This window comes from Tetrao urogallus, assembly GCF_951394365.1.
Source record: "Tetrao urogallus genome assembly, chromosome: 3".
NCBI classification, from domain to species: domain Eukaryota; kingdom Metazoa; phylum Chordata; class Aves; order Galliformes; family Phasianidae; genus Tetrao; species Tetrao urogallus.
This window is the reverse complement of record NC_136815.1, coordinates 25,985,715-26,002,564: the sequence shown is the minus strand read 5'-3', so window position 1 is coordinate 26,002,564 and position 16,850 is coordinate 25,985,715. Positions and strand designations below refer to the sequence as shown.

At 43.6% G+C, this 16,850-nt stretch overlaps 2 protein-coding genes across 2 annotated transcripts; one reads left to right on the top strand and one right to left on the bottom strand.

Moving 5' to 3' along the window:
* Positions 1-183: 183 nt before the first annotated feature.
* On the bottom strand, positions 184-3,013 carry RBIS (ribosomal biogenesis factor; the record flags this gene model as incomplete). Its single annotated transcript, XM_079533997.1, has 3 exons — positions 184-299; positions 1,045-1,161; positions 2,888-3,013. The coding sequence occupies 3 exons, from the start codon at positions 3,011-3,013 to the stop codon at positions 231-233; spliced, it is 312 nt and encodes a 103-aa protein (XP_079390123.1). The 3' UTR covers positions 184-230.
* A 469-nt stretch (positions 3,014-3,482) lies between these two features.
* LOC306944763 (carbonic anhydrase 13-like) lies at positions 3,483-16,353 on the top strand (the record flags this gene model as incomplete). Its single annotated transcript, XM_079533359.1, has 7 exons — positions 3,483-3,513; positions 7,682-7,879; positions 10,932-11,050; positions 14,048-14,143; positions 14,422-14,484; positions 14,778-14,933; positions 16,240-16,353. 7 exons carry the CDS (start codon positions 3,483-3,485, stop codon positions 16,351-16,353), a joined length of 777 nt encoding a protein of 258 aa, XP_079389485.1.
* Positions 16,354-16,850: the final 497 nt, after the last annotated feature.

The window sequence follows — 16,850 nt, the reverse complement described above, 5'->3', positions numbered from 1 at the left end:
CTTAACTGTTTCAGTGAACCAATTTTGTGAAGTGCCTTCTGTTTTAGCACTTTAAGTTTCTCACACTGACTTCTGACATTCCACTTTCCTAGATGATAGGAAAGGTCTGTTTGTAGTTTGTATTAAAGTGTGCCAATACTTGTATATTAACAAGATTTTTTTAATAAAATTTTACAAAGAAAGCCTGTGTGACCTTCAATTCTTGGAATCTCTTCATCATCCGTTACGCATTACAGCTGTGATAACAGACTTGTGGCAGCATCCACATTTGCTGGTTCCTCTTCTGAAGGTGTAGTAACCTTATAAAAGAAAAGTTTCAGTTTAAAATACAGATCAATTCAGTTTTATGTTTGGGGAAGGAAAAAAAAAAGGAAAAAAATAAAAAACAGCCAATGATTTATGCTGCAAGTGAATGACAAAGTGTCACATCAGTAATGTGCATAGCCCAGGTGAAAGAGGCACACCTTTTAGTTCAGGGAATACTTAGGACAGCACAATTTTGAAACAGAGATGAAAAATACTATTTCTTTACACCCCAAATGGTCACACTGAATGTTATGTCATGTACAGCCCTACTAGTGCAGAAGCAGTGGGACAGTCCAAGATCCCAGCCATGCGCAATAGCAAACCACAGCCTTGCTTGGCCTCGTGCTGTGCCAGCAGCACTATCACGTGTGCTTCCTTTCTTCTTCAGCCTCACCCTGGGGTATTTGGCAGTTGTTCTGTTGCTCCCAGCCACACAAAAACTTGATGACCCCAGGCACAGTACTCAGTCTTGTCCAGTTCCTTCTACTTCCCCACCAGCCAGGGTGGGTTTGCCTGTATAATCCCGTTGCCCTTTTGTCCCCCTAACATAATAGTTATAGGGCACTTGACAATGCCAGCCAGATTTCAGCACTTCCCCGCAACTGAAGTTAATAAAGCTGGCTTTGTCATTTTAAAACCACTACAAGAATTGCCTGCAGCCTTTGTGTCAGAATATAATGCTTTAAAAATGCACATCCCTTTCACTTTCCTCCTCAGATTCTCACAAAGAGAAATTACCTGCTGGTTCTTTGGAGGTTCTGCTGCAGTACCTTTCGATAGTTGCCGTACTTCTTTCTGAATTTCAGCAAAAGCTTTATTTATCTTGCTCACTTTGTCAGCATTTGCAATGTTTATCTGCAGGGAGAAAAGAAAAACAGCACACATTGGTGTTCTAAACTGAAATTGCACTGGCATCATTTTTGTACAACTGTTAACTAGCAAATGTTATAAGCATATTTTACAACATTACAGCAGGAATGTTTTCATACTAGAATTTTGGTTGTCAGTTATATTGCTGAGTCATGTACAAATGTTGGAATAAATACAGAATTATGAAAGCGGTCAGACTTGCTGTGTTGGGAAAGGAGCTCACACCGACCCACTGCACTCTGGGCAGGATCTTGGCCATACAACAGCACTTCACACTGCACCTGGTCCAGAAGCATGCCACACATCCCAAACTGCAGGCTGTCTCCTGCTATTCCAAAGGCTTTCATTCACATCTCAGCAATTTACATAGGCAGAAGCAAACTGTGCACTGTTACACATATTTATGCCTTTTGCCTTCAAAGCTACTGTAATTTCAGACATTAACAATAATTCCATTCATTCCTGAGACAGCGGCCAGGAGGACCAGCAGTAAGAAAGTGGGGGAACGAGGCCAATAAAACAATCTATTTAGATTAGAGGATAATTGATAATAAACTATAGGTTGATTCAAGAAATACAGGTTCAGCTCCTTGCTCAAATTAGAGTATATGGGGCTGTGGGCAATTCAATTTTCTCAGGCCTTCTGTTTTCCATGAGAGCCTGTTGGCAGCTCCCAGCTTCAGCAGTGCCATAAGTGTCAGTTTGTGTTCCAAATACCCTTTGCACTCAGGCAGGAACTGCTCTGCAGAACGAGGCTCTGCAGCTGGGATGTGTGTCTGCATCAAAAGCTGTTTGAATAGTTACTATGGAGTCTCCTTGAGGAACAAACCCATTTAAACACATTTTTTTGAGCATTTTTACAGTACTACTTAAAGATACGTAAATCCCCAAAGGCTTAATGAATTAAAGAATACAGCTTCAAACACACAGAATAAAATTTTACTCCTAATAAGCTGCTGAGTTCTCACGAAGATGCTTTTAAGCCTGTTCCTCCTTTTATTATACAGAGCCCTTTAGACTAAGTGCAGATTTCACGCCAGCAACGTGAAATTGTTTCGTGGCTCCCTGTTTATTTCCACAGTTTGTTGTGTTCCTGTCTGTCAGCCAGATTAACCTGTCAGGTGGCTTTCTCTTGCAGAATAAGATCTCAAAGGGCCTTTTTTAGGAGCTGCCACTTCCTTCTGCATAGCAGACCAAGCAGTGTGCAGTGAGGGGCAGCACCTCAATTCCCTCGTTGTAAAAAGTTTTCCTTATATCCAGTCTAAATCTCCTCTCTTTTAGCTGGAACCCATTTCCTCTTGTCCTACCACCACAGACCCGCTAAAGAGCCTGTCCCCTTCTTTCCTGTAGCTCCCCTTTAGATACTGACAGGCCGCTCTCAGGTCACCTCACAGCCTTCTCTTCTCCAGGCTGAGCAGCGCCAGCTCTCTCAGCCTGTCCTTACAGAAGAGATGTTCCCTCCGTGGATCATTCTTGCGGCCCTGCGGACACGCTCTAGCAGGCCCACGTCTCTCCTGCGCCGAGCTCTCCCCGCCCGGACGCAGCACTCCGGCCGCTCTCCCATCGCAGCGCAGCCCGCAGCGCACCTCGCCCCGCTGCCCGCGCGGCTTTTGATGCAGCCCAGGAGAACCGCGGCCGCGACCTCAGCACGCGCAAACCCGCAGCCCCGGGGAAACCGCGGAGCGGCTCAGCCCCGCCGGCTCCCGCTCACCTTTCTCAGCCCGGAGGTGACGGGCCGCGCCCGGCCCTTCCCGCGGGCCTTCCCGGCGGCAGCGCCGCGGGCGATAGCGAAAACGTTGACCGCCTTCGCCGCCTTCCGCGCCCGGCTCTTCCCCATGGCCGCCGCCGCGAGCAGCCGGCGCGCGCCTGACGTCACGACTGAGCGCCGGGGGAAGCCCTGACGTCACCGGCCCGGGATTCCCCTCCGCGGGGCCGCCGTTCGCAGCGCGTGGGATGTTGAGGGCGGGCGGCGGCGCCGGGCCGGGCGGGGGGAGCAGCAGCGCACGGCGGCAGCCCCTCGGCACGCAGTTGGAACACACAGAAGCGTTTCCGCGTGTGCTGCGCGGGGCCGCATCCCGCCGGGGGCCGCGGGGCGATGGGGCACCGGGAGCCGCCCCGCCGGGCTGTGGGGGTTGGGGTGGCCCCGAGGGGCCGCGCCGCGGGGCAGGGCCGGGCCGGGCGGGCCGCTTATCGCGGCGGGGCGTCGCCGCACGGCGCCTTCAAAGCGGGCGGAGGGGCCGGCGGGGCCGCTTCTCTCGTCTCGCGTCTCGTCCCATAGCGTCGCGTCGCGTCCCGAAGCTGGAGCCATGCTGCACTGGGGATACGACGAGCACAACGGTACGGGCACCGGGGCCGGGGACGGAGGCTGCTGTCGGAGCTGTCCGGAGCTGCCCGGGGAAGGGACGGCGCGGCGAGGCGCGGAGCTGCGAATCCGGCTCTGCCCCCGTCCCCGCGGCGCGCTCCGGGCGCGTCCCTGTGCGGGGTTCGCTGTGCTGCATCGCGGTGCGGGAGGTGCCGGCGCTGTCTCTGGCTCCGGCCGTGTCCCGTTCTGCTGCGCGATGCCGGGATCGGGGTTTGTCGTTTCACGCTCACGGGGAGATGCTTTGGGGTCTGGGTTGTTCCGTGCTTCCCTTCATTTCAGCGATCTTGGAATCGCCGAGGTGCTCCCAGCGGAAGGCTTAATGCCGCTGCTCTGCTTTGATCCGTAACTCGTGCAGGCGCTGCTCTTGTGCTGTGTGCTCCAGTGCATGCAGATGGGAATGGGAGAGCTCCTGGAGCCGGCTGGAAACACACAAATAGCACAGCTTGTGTCGTGTTAGTGTACAGGGCAATAACGCACTGTGACAGCAAAAAGAAGAAATATATATTGACATGAATTTATGGCATGGAGCTGCCATGACCCCATGGGTGGGGGTTAGGGACAAGTTCTACACCAGAGGGTGGTGGGCATGGAACAGGCTGCCCAGGGCAGCGGGCACGGCCTGAGTGCTGGAGTTCAGGGAGCATTTGGACACTGCTCTCAGACCTTTTCGGATGGTTCTGTGTGGAACCGGGTCTTGTACTCAGTGATCCTTGTGGCTTCCGTCCAACTCGGGGTGTTTTGTAAATCTGATTCTATGTGCTAGTGCGCACAGCAGTGGTACTGCTCAGGGCTTCCCTTTGTGGTGTTTTTGTTCCCTCTCCGCTGGAGTGGATGCACCGTTCCCAAAGAACTGGGTGGCAGTGGATGGCTACAGTGCCACCGCAATTGGGTGCTGTCTGCTGCTGTGTGCTCTCCCCATCCGCATTAGAAGCTGATGACTTGTTTTTTTTCATGTGTTTCTCCCTGTGTTTTCCAAGGGTGCTGCAAACTTCACTTGCAGGGCACAGATAAGCAGTCCCTGTCCCTCTCTTATCCTGGCCCTCCTTCTGGCTTCTCGGAAGGGGAGGGCTCCAGAATTTCTATCGGGCTGGTCCTGGACCCTCCTGAGGCCCCTTTCTCCCCCAAGCCCTGTTTACTGGCTGATAACATGTTTAGGTGGAGTTTGGCTCCCCACTCTTTTTCAGCTCCTGGCCACTGTGAGGTGGGATGTATCCCAGCACCCCATCGCCTGCCCCTCAAACCCACAAGAGAATAAAGGAGAGAGGTTGGGTGTCCTACACCTGACTGCCCTTCCCTAGCATCAGCTCTATTTCTTAACTCTTTCCATGTATTTCTTGCATTCGTTTTGCCAGTTGTTCAACTGAACAGTGGAAGCATGAGATTGCTGTGCCTCTTGCACCATATTTTTTGCCTGCATGGCCCAGAATAGCTTCTCTAAAACTGAGATCTGCTTTTGCTACTCGGGAGGTAGCAGCAGAGTGAAGTTAATTAAATTTGATGCAGTTGTATATTAAAGTTGACTTCCTGAAGAGTGGGGGAACTGTCTGCATTCACTCTGACCTCAGCATTTGTTACTTGCAGGGATAAAAGCCCTGTTTCTTTTTTAACCGGGGAAAAACTCGTTTGCCCCTTAGCAATAAGTGCTGCTTAAATCACTTTGTGCATAAACCATCAAATATTACAGATCCCTGTCTGCATTTATCGTGTATCTACGTACAAGGCTGACTGGTATGCAGAGAATGAAACCTTCCTCACTGCTTTGATGCACATATTTCTGAAATGCTAAGAGGCACTATTTTATTTCCATGCAAACCTTGGCCTTTGTTTCCTTGCCGTTCTCCTTACCTCATGGTTCTAGCAGTGCTTACACAGAGGCGTAACGCTGAGATCTTGGGCACTGGCTGCAGTGCAGGGCAGAAATTCCCGCTTTAGTTAGGACACCAAGTGAGAATCCACTGCCTTAAGTTTACACCTTGCTTGATGTGGAATTAATTATGTGGAAAGTATTATATATACTGTGCTTTTTTGCAGACATGTCACTGGGTCTCTTCCAACCCTTACACTGAGATGTTCTGTAAAGAAAAAGGGATGTGATAGTTTTGATATCTGTAGTAAAAAAACAGCACTGCGTTTTGCCCGTTATTAATTTTGCCCATTATGAATTTTCAATTGTTTTAAGTAGAGCTAATATTATAGGAAATGAATATGTAACTGGATGACTTGCAAGCATTTTGTGTTTTCACCTGTACATATGGTATATTTATGCAAGTATAGAGGCTCACTGCAACCAAACAACATCCCAGAATGTGTCTGCCATCATATTGAAATGGAGACATGTAATCCAGGTCTGAATTTAGATGAAATTTCAGTGCTGAAGTTCCCACTGGTTTAAGTCTGGTTGTATGACATGCATTTGAGTGTCGTGTCTGTGGACTTACAGCTACAATGACATATTTTCCTGCAGTCATACAAAATGCTTGCTTTGGGATGGGGTCAGTAGAAATGAGCTGAGCCAGTTTTCCCAGTGTTACAGGAGTTGGATTGCAGTAGGATTGCTGGTAGATGTTCTAGTAAGGAATATCGCTCAATAAAACAAGGTGATATAAAAGAAGTTTAAATCTCTTTTCACTTTCCTGCATATGCAAGGACAGATTTCTGGCAATCTTGTGTTACTGGCAGGTGAAAATGTGGCTTTGGTCATCCGAGCCAAGGACAAACATCAAGGCAGGTGCAATGACTGAAGTTTATTGCTGAATAATTGTCTAATGTTAGAGTCACATACCTAGGTCTTCTTTTTGTCCCATGTTTATTATTTATGAATGCAAATCACTCATTATTTACTGTACAGTACCTATAGTTATTGCTGAGATAGAGCAGCAAGTCCAAGTAGTTAAATATATTTTACTTCAGTATATCCTAAGTATTAAAATTAAGTAGCAATATGCTTTTTCTAAGCATCCTAAAATGAAGCACTAGGTATGACTCAGAGTAAATGCTTCTTCAGTGACTAGAACTGTGCAGTGCACGTCTAACTGCAAGGTACTGGCATCCAAGCACAACTAAAACTATATGGTTTGCTAAACTGTAGTAAATCAACATATTGAATGGTTTTGACCACCATTTGTGAAATGAGAAGAATTAAGTTTACACAGCTTTGTATTTCAAATGAGCAGTGTTTTGCCTAATGGGTTAATTAAGTCATTAGCAAAATTACTTTGTAACAAAGTCAAGACCAAAGGCCTTTGTTCTTCTTGAAGCCTGAGCCTTGGCTGCTCTGTGCAAGAGACCCCTCAGCTCTCACATCCCCTGCTTGGGGCAGTGAGCCCAGGTGGGAGCCAGCTCTGCTTCCCAATTCACTGCTGCATGCCGGGACTATCCCAGCACCTGCAGATTTCTGAGCTATGTTCACTACTGTTGAAGTCCAGGACAGAAAACTATCTGACTCCTTTTGATGTGAGGCTATTAATCATAACGTACTACAACCTAAGCTTTTCTTTGCCATTTTGTTTATTGAAGTACTGAGACATACAGAGAGATTCAAAATTGGATTGATTTTTGGGATGAGATCAGTTACCTTTCATATAGGGATTAATGATTTCTGGTTGTACAGCTTTTACAAGCTGAGTTTCTGGTGCTTGTATTTAAGTTTCTGTAATATCTGTTCTTTCTTAGTTAAGTGAATTATTATGCTTCTCACCCATGCTAAGCCTCAGGGAAAAAAACAAGTGCTATGCTCTTTATAATACTGATAGATCATTAGCACTGCACATGGCCTTTCAGTATCTAGAAGGGAACAGATTTGTTAGCAGAGTCTATTGTGATAGGACAAAGGGAAATGGTTTCAAACTAAAAGAGGGAAAATTTGGATTGGATATAAGAAATAAGTTTTTTACAGTAAGGGTGGTGAAGCACTGGAACAGGTTTGCCCAAGGAGGTGGTGGAACCCCATTCCTGCAGACATTAAGCAAGGTATGTGAACGGATCCCAAGAGCTGCTATTGTGACACAGAGCAACAAAAGTAACTGAATATTTTCATCTGGGTTTTTCTGTTGAACTCGTTTAGAATTTAAAATAATGCAAGCAAGAAAAATTCAGGCTTATCGTTCTTTTGGCTTATGAAGCTTCTCCTCCAATACTTCACAGGGCCTGCCCACTGGAAGGAGGTTTTTCCTGTTGCTAATGGAGACCGGCAGTCACCAATTGACATCAAAACTGAGGAAACCAAGTATGACCCCTCTCTCCGTCCTCTAAATCCCAATTACGATCCAGCTTCTGCTAAAATCATCCTGAACAACGGGCACTCCACCAGCGTTGAGTTTGATGACACTGTGAACAAATCAGGTTTGTTCCTTTCCTATTGCATTGTTTTCTTCCCCCATTTCCTGAATGGAGCGCAGTCTGGCCATATCTCTCAGGCAGATGTGACCTCCTCAATAACTCAGTAAGGCTCTGCTCCTCTGGGTGAGATTCCCATTCCCCTGTCTTTCAGCCTGTTGGGATGTGGAGTCATATTCCCAGAGGAGTTTTAGATTGTGTTTCTTGGGAAGCACTAGGATTCCTTCTTTGCACATGGAAGTTGATGTGCCCCAACCAACTCGATAGTGCCAGCAGCCCAGTTTGAACCATAATTGTGAAAAATTTTGCAGATCCTACTCTTTCACTGTGGATTAATCCTTTGAGTCTCATTACAGGTTTATTCCAACCAAATTACTCAAATCTCGTACCTGATTTTAGTTGCAGGTTTGACTGTACATCCTTTTCCTTTTTATGACCCATGCTTGGACTTCTTATGTTAGGAAAGAACCAACGCAGAACAAGTGAAAAACATCCCAAGGGATCTCTTTTCTTCTCTGAAAAGTGTCATTGTTCTGGTCTTTTACAGGGCTGTGTAGTTTCCCTTTTTGCAAGCAATGATTCTTATTTAGAAGTTCTCTGATTTAGTGCAGTCTTTGTAATGTTAATATCTGCATCATTAGAGGCTTTTCTTGGATGGCAGACTTGCTACCACCCCTCCTCTGAAACTGTAGGATTGTAGTTTCTTGAAGCAGTAAAATCCTCATGTGGATGTGTGAGGCTTAGCTGAGGATGAAAGCCAGAGGGGGACTAATAAGTGATCGCCCTGTCCCTCAATACGAGGACTTGTTGGCTGATAGTGGCAACAGTGACAGACAGAGGTGGAAGCAACATCCTGCTTGGTTTCCTGAACAGTCTTAGTCTGACTGAAATCTTCTGTCAGTCTGTGCAACACTGGATATTGCCTGAAAGCCACCAGCTGGCTGGCAGAGATCTGGTCTGGCCTTGTGTGTCAGAGGCCACCAGACTTCCCTGGATTAGTCTCTGCTTCAGGTCTAGTAGGTGTGGGTGAATTAAAGCACATCTCTTACAAAAACATTCAATCATCTGCCTTCAAAATTTCCAGTGACAGCAAATCTTCCACTGCCCTTGGTTGTTCTAGTTGTTGATTACTGTCATGGTTAAAAAGTCAAGATCACAAATTATTCCTGGTGTGAGTCAGAACAGCTCAGTGTTTAAATTTCTTTTCTTTAAGTAATAAATTAAAAAAGAAGTACGCCAGTAGCCTCTTTCACTTTTTAACTTTACCCGTGAAGTGATAAGACCTCAACACATATTTCTGCAGGCCTACACTGGTGGGAAAGCAGGGGTAATATGATTCTCTTCCTACTGCTTTCCTCAGGCCATAAATCCAAGGATACAACAAAGCACTGGCAGCTGTTGATTAGATAATTCACAAGCTTAATCCTCAGTCACTTTCAGAATTCTGTCTTCTATGTATGAAATACATTCTTCAGTCATACATGTGCAGCTTTACATTTCAGCCATTTTCACACACTGCTTATAAAAGATTCAGATCTTTCTGCATCTGTAAACTGACTTTTTCACTATTTTACCTGGTATTTGTTACTGATAAACCATCAGTAGTAATGTTTTTGTTTTCTTTCAGATCGTTGATCAGAAAAAGTATTGAATTCTGAGTAATTTTTTGCTTTGTGGCTGTTTGAATGGAAGATTTTTGCCATCACTGTATGATGTGACACAAATACATCATCAGGCCATTTTCCACGTTTTTCGGAAGTATTTAATCGAGTGTTGATGCATTTCTGTGCAGTTGTTTTTCCTCCGCCAGTATAACACTGATCTTTACACATTTTCAGGTTTGTTTGCCAACAAGTTCTCAGTCCTCAAAAGAAGGAATTTGCCACTACCCTCATCCCCTTTGGTCACTAGGTTTATAGGCTCTGTAAAAGTAAGTTCTTGAGTTGAAGTTTTAAGAACAAACATTTTTGCCCACAGATAAACAGTTCCAGTTCCTTCCCACTCTCCAGGCTACTTGTGTTAGCATATAGGCAAGCTAATAAATTCTTCTCTTACAATTACCTGGTGGCATTTTACCCCCAACAAGGTTTATCTTTTGGATTAAAACTGGAAAAAGAAATAAGTGGCTGTTGTCCTTCCCAGTGCTCTTAATTTAAAAAATATCTCCTTGAAGCTTCCATTTTGTGTTTTTAAAATCTCTACAATGAGCCAGTAAAACATCTCAGACCAATCCCCATACCCTCCAAGGAAACATGGATGGAGCAGAGAGAGAGAGTGGAGTGATTTGCTCTGCAGTGAGTAAAGAGTTTTTTTGAATGTGATTTGTGTTCAAGTGTCTGTGCAGACTTGGGTCCACCCAACTGCTCAGAAAAACACGAATGCTTTACAGAAGGTAAACAGTGGAAGTCCATCCATATTGGTGTTCAGCTGAATGAAATGGCAAATTAAATGTCAGTAATATTGCACTTGTACAATGTGTATCTAGTTGTGTTAGCATCTGCTCCTTCCAGTTTCTCAGACTTCTGTCAGCTGTAATTGGATCTGGCTGCAAAAGAAGGAAAGCTTTGAAATTTTTTTATGATCCACCTACTTTCCTCTGAACTTCAAACAGGAGAAAAAAATCTATTCATATTTTATTTTTCTGATCCTCCCCTTTACTCATAAAATCTATTTTATGCTTAATTTCTCAGTTATTCTCTCAAATACATTCAAGACAGGACACTACTTGCCAAACAGAAACACTTCCCCATTTTTCCATCTTCTGAGAAATACCCGAGCCCTAGCAAGACACACCTGGTGATAACCTGGTGGTAACCCTTCAGTGGGCTGTAACCCACTAATCTGTACATCAACACAGTTTTGATAGTCACATTTTGGACAAACAAGGATTCCTTTATAACACATCAAAGAAAGGAGAACCCATATAAAAGCTTTTGAGAAGAAGTAGCATAATGCCCAGAAACTGAATCTTTAAGTTTAAGCAAGTTTAAACTCACACCAATAGCCTCAAGAGCTCCAGTTCCTTCACTTAAGCCCTCTCCTGTGTTTGGGTTTGTAGTGCTGACCGGGGGGCCGCTCTGTGGGACCTACAGGCTGCGCCAGATCCACTTCCACTGGGGTTCCAACGATGAGGCTGGCTCTGAGCACGCTGTGGATGGGATGAAGTATGCAGCAGAGGTAAGGCTTGGCGCAGAATCATTCGTTCCTCTGAACCTGTGACTAGCATTCCATTTTGAGAATAATTTTGCCCCTCAACTCCCACTTTTCCTTCTCCCTTCATTATATCAAAAGACAAGCAGTCTTCCTGAAGTGTTTCGTGCTTGATCCATTCTAAAAGGAGAAGCTGTTTGATTGAGAACTGCACCCTAAGGTCTATGTCAGGCAGCTCTGGCCTGGCATTGTCACAGGGGACAGGTGCACTGGCTGCTCTGGCATGGAGAGCCCTCTCCTGCTCTGTCTTCTTCGATCTGTTGGAGTAATCCACCATAGAGAGTGCTCAGTCCAACAGTGACTGATTCCTCTTTGCAAATGGAAGTAATGTGGAGTGTTTTGATGAGACTGAGATCTATATCAGCAATAGTTCAGAGAGTGAAGAGTTTTCTGGGGTTCAAAAGAAGTAAACTGTATAAATGCTAGTGGAAAAATAAAAGTCTTGTAATACTAAAGAAGAAAAAAATGTTGAAATGTATGCACGGTGCTGTTATCAGATATTGCTGGAAATGCTTTAAGAGACAGTGGTCAGAAAAAAAAAATCATTTTTCTAACACTAATGGGGAAAAGTGACATTTGCAGTGTTTAAAGGCTTATGTTTTCCACAGGAACCAGGTGGGATGGAATATAAAGAATTAATAGAGGTGCTTTAAAACCATTCAGTGCCAAAACAAAATTTCTAGCTGAGAAAATATAAATGTGTATCCCATCTAAGAAACCAAATGGAAGGAGAAAATATCTGAATTTCTAGCCAGTCTAAAAAGCTTTCCGTTGCCTGTTGGTTGGGTAACCCTCCACAAGAAGCACTCTAGATGTCATTTTGGCTATGAGATAAGAAACCCAGAATTCAGACCAAGGCTTCTGAGCACTGCTTACTCAAAAGAAAATACATCAAAAGGAGAAATGAAGATGATTTCAGTGCTCATGTCCATGAGGAAGATGTGAAAGATTTCAAGAAAAAGCATCAACTGTGTTGAAGAAAGAAGTAGTGTACAGGTAAAAAAGAGTGGAAGGCTCAGCCCCCTAACTCTACAGGAAAGCAGAAGACATCCACAACTCCATTCTTTGTGGCAACATATGGTCAGATCAAGGTCTCCTCACAAGCTGCAATGACACAGTGGTGGTAAGACGGTATATATTCCTTAAAAGAGAAGTCACAAGCCTTTGAGACGGGGGCTGTACCAAAAGTGTTTCCCAGCACTGTTTGTTTGGGAGTTTTGATTTTTTGGGGGTTGGTTTGGGGTTCTTCTGGCAAAATTCTGATGGAGTCTTATTTAGTTATGAGAATTTTGCTTTTTGTCCTTTGTTGTTTTTTTCTTTTTTAAAATCCACAATAAAAGTCAATTCCGACTGAGAGTTTCTGTTTCCTTTTTGTGTATGTAAAAATGTAATTGTTTAAAAATTGTTCGACGTAGCTTCTTTGAACTTCTAATCGTGAGTGGTGCAGGCACAATGAGCTCCAGGATACTTGTTCACCTCAGAGTGGTTTGATGGACTCTGTTCTCCACTTGGTTTAATTAATAGCACTTGTAAGCAACTTTCCTTCAAGGATTCTGAGACTGTGAGCCAGCAAATCTTTCATCATGAGCATGTGTGTTATTATTGATTTCAGTAGAATTCCTTACTTGCTGAAGGTTATGTTTCAGCCATTTAGAACCCAAGTACTCAGCAAATGTTAATTATATCCTGTAACAACTAGTAACAGCTCTGTATTACAGATACAGAAGATTGAAGCTCATAGAGGTTAGGCAATTAGTGAGGTGTGGAGTCAAAGTCTTCACTTCACTAGATCTGTATTTCAACTATGTTGAAATTGTTGTTGTGCTGCTTCTCATATAAATCCTTTAAAGTGAGTTCCAGCTTTCCCAAACTGTTCTTGTACTGGAGACCTTAACATTTCAAAGAGATGCCCCCTTTTCAGGAGCTCACCCCTGTTTAAGTCATTCAGTGAGGCTGTTTTTCAGCACTCCTATGGAGTCAAGTGCAAAAACTAAGAAGATGCTCACCAATTTTAGAAAAGGCAATTCCCTGCCCTGCTTCTGAGCCTCTCTTATCTGAAAATTGTGGCAGATAAGATGCAGTAATCCACTGAGGATCTGTGGGAGGAATTAACATTTGTGAGGTACTTGGTCCTGAGTGCAGTATGTGTTCTCTCTGCAGTTTGGCAGTCAGACCTTTGCTCAGTGTGGGTGTTCTGGGGAACCAGGAGCTCCCACTGCTGAGCCTGGGCAGGATTTAGAGATCCTGGCTTAGCAGGAGGGACTGAAGCGGTACGGGGGCTTTTCCTGTCTTCAGGAGGCAGATAGCAAGGAGTCCTCACCCTTGTGGGTGTCTTCAAGTTCTTAAGCAACTACCATAAGACAGTTGCAGAATAGTACTTGTTGGAAATTCAAATGCTCAAACCTGAGATAATCAAGCTACTTTTAAGTTCCTAATACTAGTAATCATAGAAAATGACCTTTGGAATGCATCAAAGATGAAATTTTGATATTCAGCTTAAACTTAACAGGGGATAAGAGGTTACTGCAAGTGTAACATGTTCCACTGCCCATTTTCTGCTTGTGGCTGATTTACTGAAAGCTTGATTAGGAAAAAAAGAAACAAAGAACTAATGACATCCCAATGATTTTCAATCACTCATTAAAATCAGCTGTACCCAAAGCTTTAGCTTTAGTTGCATAACCAGGGGATATCTTGTCTTAGCCTCGAAATCTGGGACTTGGGAGTGGTTTGCTAGGCACTGTACTATGCTGATTGCTGCTAGGTAATGCCAGCCACTGGCAATGCTTGCTGCAATTTGTGAGAGCTGTGTGTTTGGCAATTTCAATAAATATTGTGGTGAGAAAAGTGTCTTTGAATGCAAATAAGTGAAGTAGAATAATGTTACCAGTAAATTTCTAGTATTAATTTGTGACTCTTCCAGTTCAGCAAGAGTTGATGCTGTCTGTGCCTTTTGCTTTTCAGCTTCATGTAGTTCACTGGAATGCTGAAAAATATTCCAGTTTTGTCGAGGCAGCTCGTCAGTCAGATGGATTGGCAGTCATGGCTGTGTTTCTGAAGGTAAGCCCCCGCCGAAAAATCTGCATTATGAGCCCAAAGTTATTAACAGTGATGGTGTAAAAGTGATGCTTGTGCTACAAGAGCTCTCACTTTCCATTTCACGTTATAATGACTCAGGAAGTTTCACTGTCTTTCTTAGCACATGTAAGTCACTTACTGTCACCTAACAAAAGCTGTATGAAGCAGATTCAGTATGTGTTTGCTTTCTGATTTTTATCTTTTTTGACATATTTTCTCCAGAGCACAACTATTGCATTTTTCTTTCTCTTGTTTAATAGATTGGTGAATGCAACCCTCAGCTGAAGAAGATCACCGACCGCCTGGACACCATCAGAATCAAGGTGAACAAATATTTCTAAAAAACTCCAGATATCAGTGGCTGCTTTCATTGTTCTGTTTCTGGTAACCTGGCTGCTACTCCTCTTACCTTCATGGTCCCTGCTGTGCATGTCCAGGATGCTGCCAGCCTGTGTCATGATGGAACAAGCCTTGCCTCCTTTGACATGATTTGCTTTTAAATAATACTGCATGTAAATAGATGAATAATTTAATAGATATAAAGCACCAATGCACTTGTAAGAAGCAATTTCTTTTTATTTCTTATGACCACAACGTACTTCTTTTTAATTTTCAGGGTAAGAGAGCGTTATTCACCAACTTTGATCCTAGTTGCCTGCTTCCCAAGTCCCTGGACTACTGGACTTACTTTGGCTCTCTTACTGTTCCACCTCTTCTTGAAAGTGTCATCTGGATTGTCCTGAGAGAGCCCATAAATGTTTGTTCTGAACAGGTATATCTTGATTTTTCACTACTGTAGAAATAAGGCTCTTGTAAGGCTTCAGTGGTAAATGCCGCCAAAAAGGATAAATTTTTGCAGACTCTGATACTGCATACCTCATGAAATTAAACAATATATATATATATACACACATACAAAAAAATTAGTCTACTTTCATGGCATTAAATTAAGCTTCACACTATATATTCACGTCTCAACAGTGACACCCAGTGGGCTGATGATTTGGTATGTAGAGTTTTTTTACAGCAGAGAGACCAAAGTGAATCAGATCAATACTGGAAGTTTGTAAGTACGTCACTTATGATATGTTATTAATACTGTAAATCTCAAGATCTTTACACCAAAGCATTTGTCTAATTCATGGCTGGTGTACTTCAAATACTTCAGTAAGATTTGATACACTGGGCCACATGCTCAGCAGAAATGATGGCTACAGTCTTTGCACAAGGCCTTAGAATAGTTCACAGAATGGGATGTTTCTTAACTTAAGTGACCTCAAATTCTGTTTTTAACTGATTCTGAATTGTGTATTCTCTCTGTGCTTCTATTTTTCTCATCTCTATCTCCTCACTCCTTCAAGTGCGTTCTTGCAGGACTCACTGCAACACAATCTAGGACTGAAAATTTGCATTAAGATATGAATTTCCCAAAGACAATCCATTGTTCAGGTCAAAAAGCACCTGGGCTTACTTATATCCTAAAATGTGAGACGTATGAAAAGACCCATGTGTAACAGGTTCAGAGGATGAAGCATTGGAAAGGATGCAAAATACAGTGATTCTTTACTATTTTGCACTCTCTATATATTTGCAATCTTATATATTAAAGTACAAATATGCTGTTTCAGATAAATATAAGCACACACAAAGTTAAAAATGCAGTTCATATCATGACTGATACTGTTTGACCAATTTTACTTCTCAAATGGGACTGTTTTGGGGACAGTTTACTGCCCACTTATAAATATTATAAGTATTATAAATATTATAAATATTAGCTGTGGAGTGGAGTAAAAAAAGATAGCACTGGCATTTTTTGCTCTTAATGAAATTAAGGTACCAAGTGCTCTACAACTCAATGCAATATGAAGATGAGATGACTTTTGTACGATCCTACACTTGGTAACCTAGAAAGGAAGTAAGTTGGTACATAGAAATAAGAAATGTTGGAAATATTAGAAATTAGGCCAAGTATGAAACTTCAGATCTGAATTAGATATTCAGTATTTACCACGTGGTTTTTCATTAGTGTGAGTGTGAGGGTTTCCTGCTGAACGCTCTGTGTCTCTCGATTGCAGCTCGCCCAATTCCGCAGCCTCCTGAGCACAGCTGAGGACGAGGTGGCCTGCTGCCTGCTGCGGAACTACCGCCCTCCACAGCCCCTGAAGGGCCGAGAAGTCAGAAGGAATTAAAGATGTAAAGCAAGAACAGGCCACCTCTGACACCAGAGGCCCAATTGTCGTTGCTAATACACTTTGTGATTTTATTTTTATTTTTTGGTGAGTTGTTCTAACAAACAGGTGTTTAATTACTGGTTAACTATGCAGTCATTTCTCCCAGACAGAAACGTCCTGAGCTTTGGCAGTTCCATCACTGATGTTAACAGGTCAATGTGTTTGTGTGCGCTGCTGTGGGAGCATTGAGATGTTTGTGTTACATGCACAGAGTGTTATCAGAAGGATTTGTTGCGGTGAAGGAGTTGTCCAGAAATGGTCATCAAATTACTGGACAGGATCCCTGGTATTAATGGCAGTACAGGATGTTCTGAAATTATTCTTCTGGTCTTTAACGTAACATTTAACTTAGTAAAGATTCTGTGTATGTTGGATCACATCAGGTGAATTAGGGATTCCTGAGTTCTGCTGTAGAGGTGATGAAATTGTCCCGCACCTTGAAAACTGCACAGTCA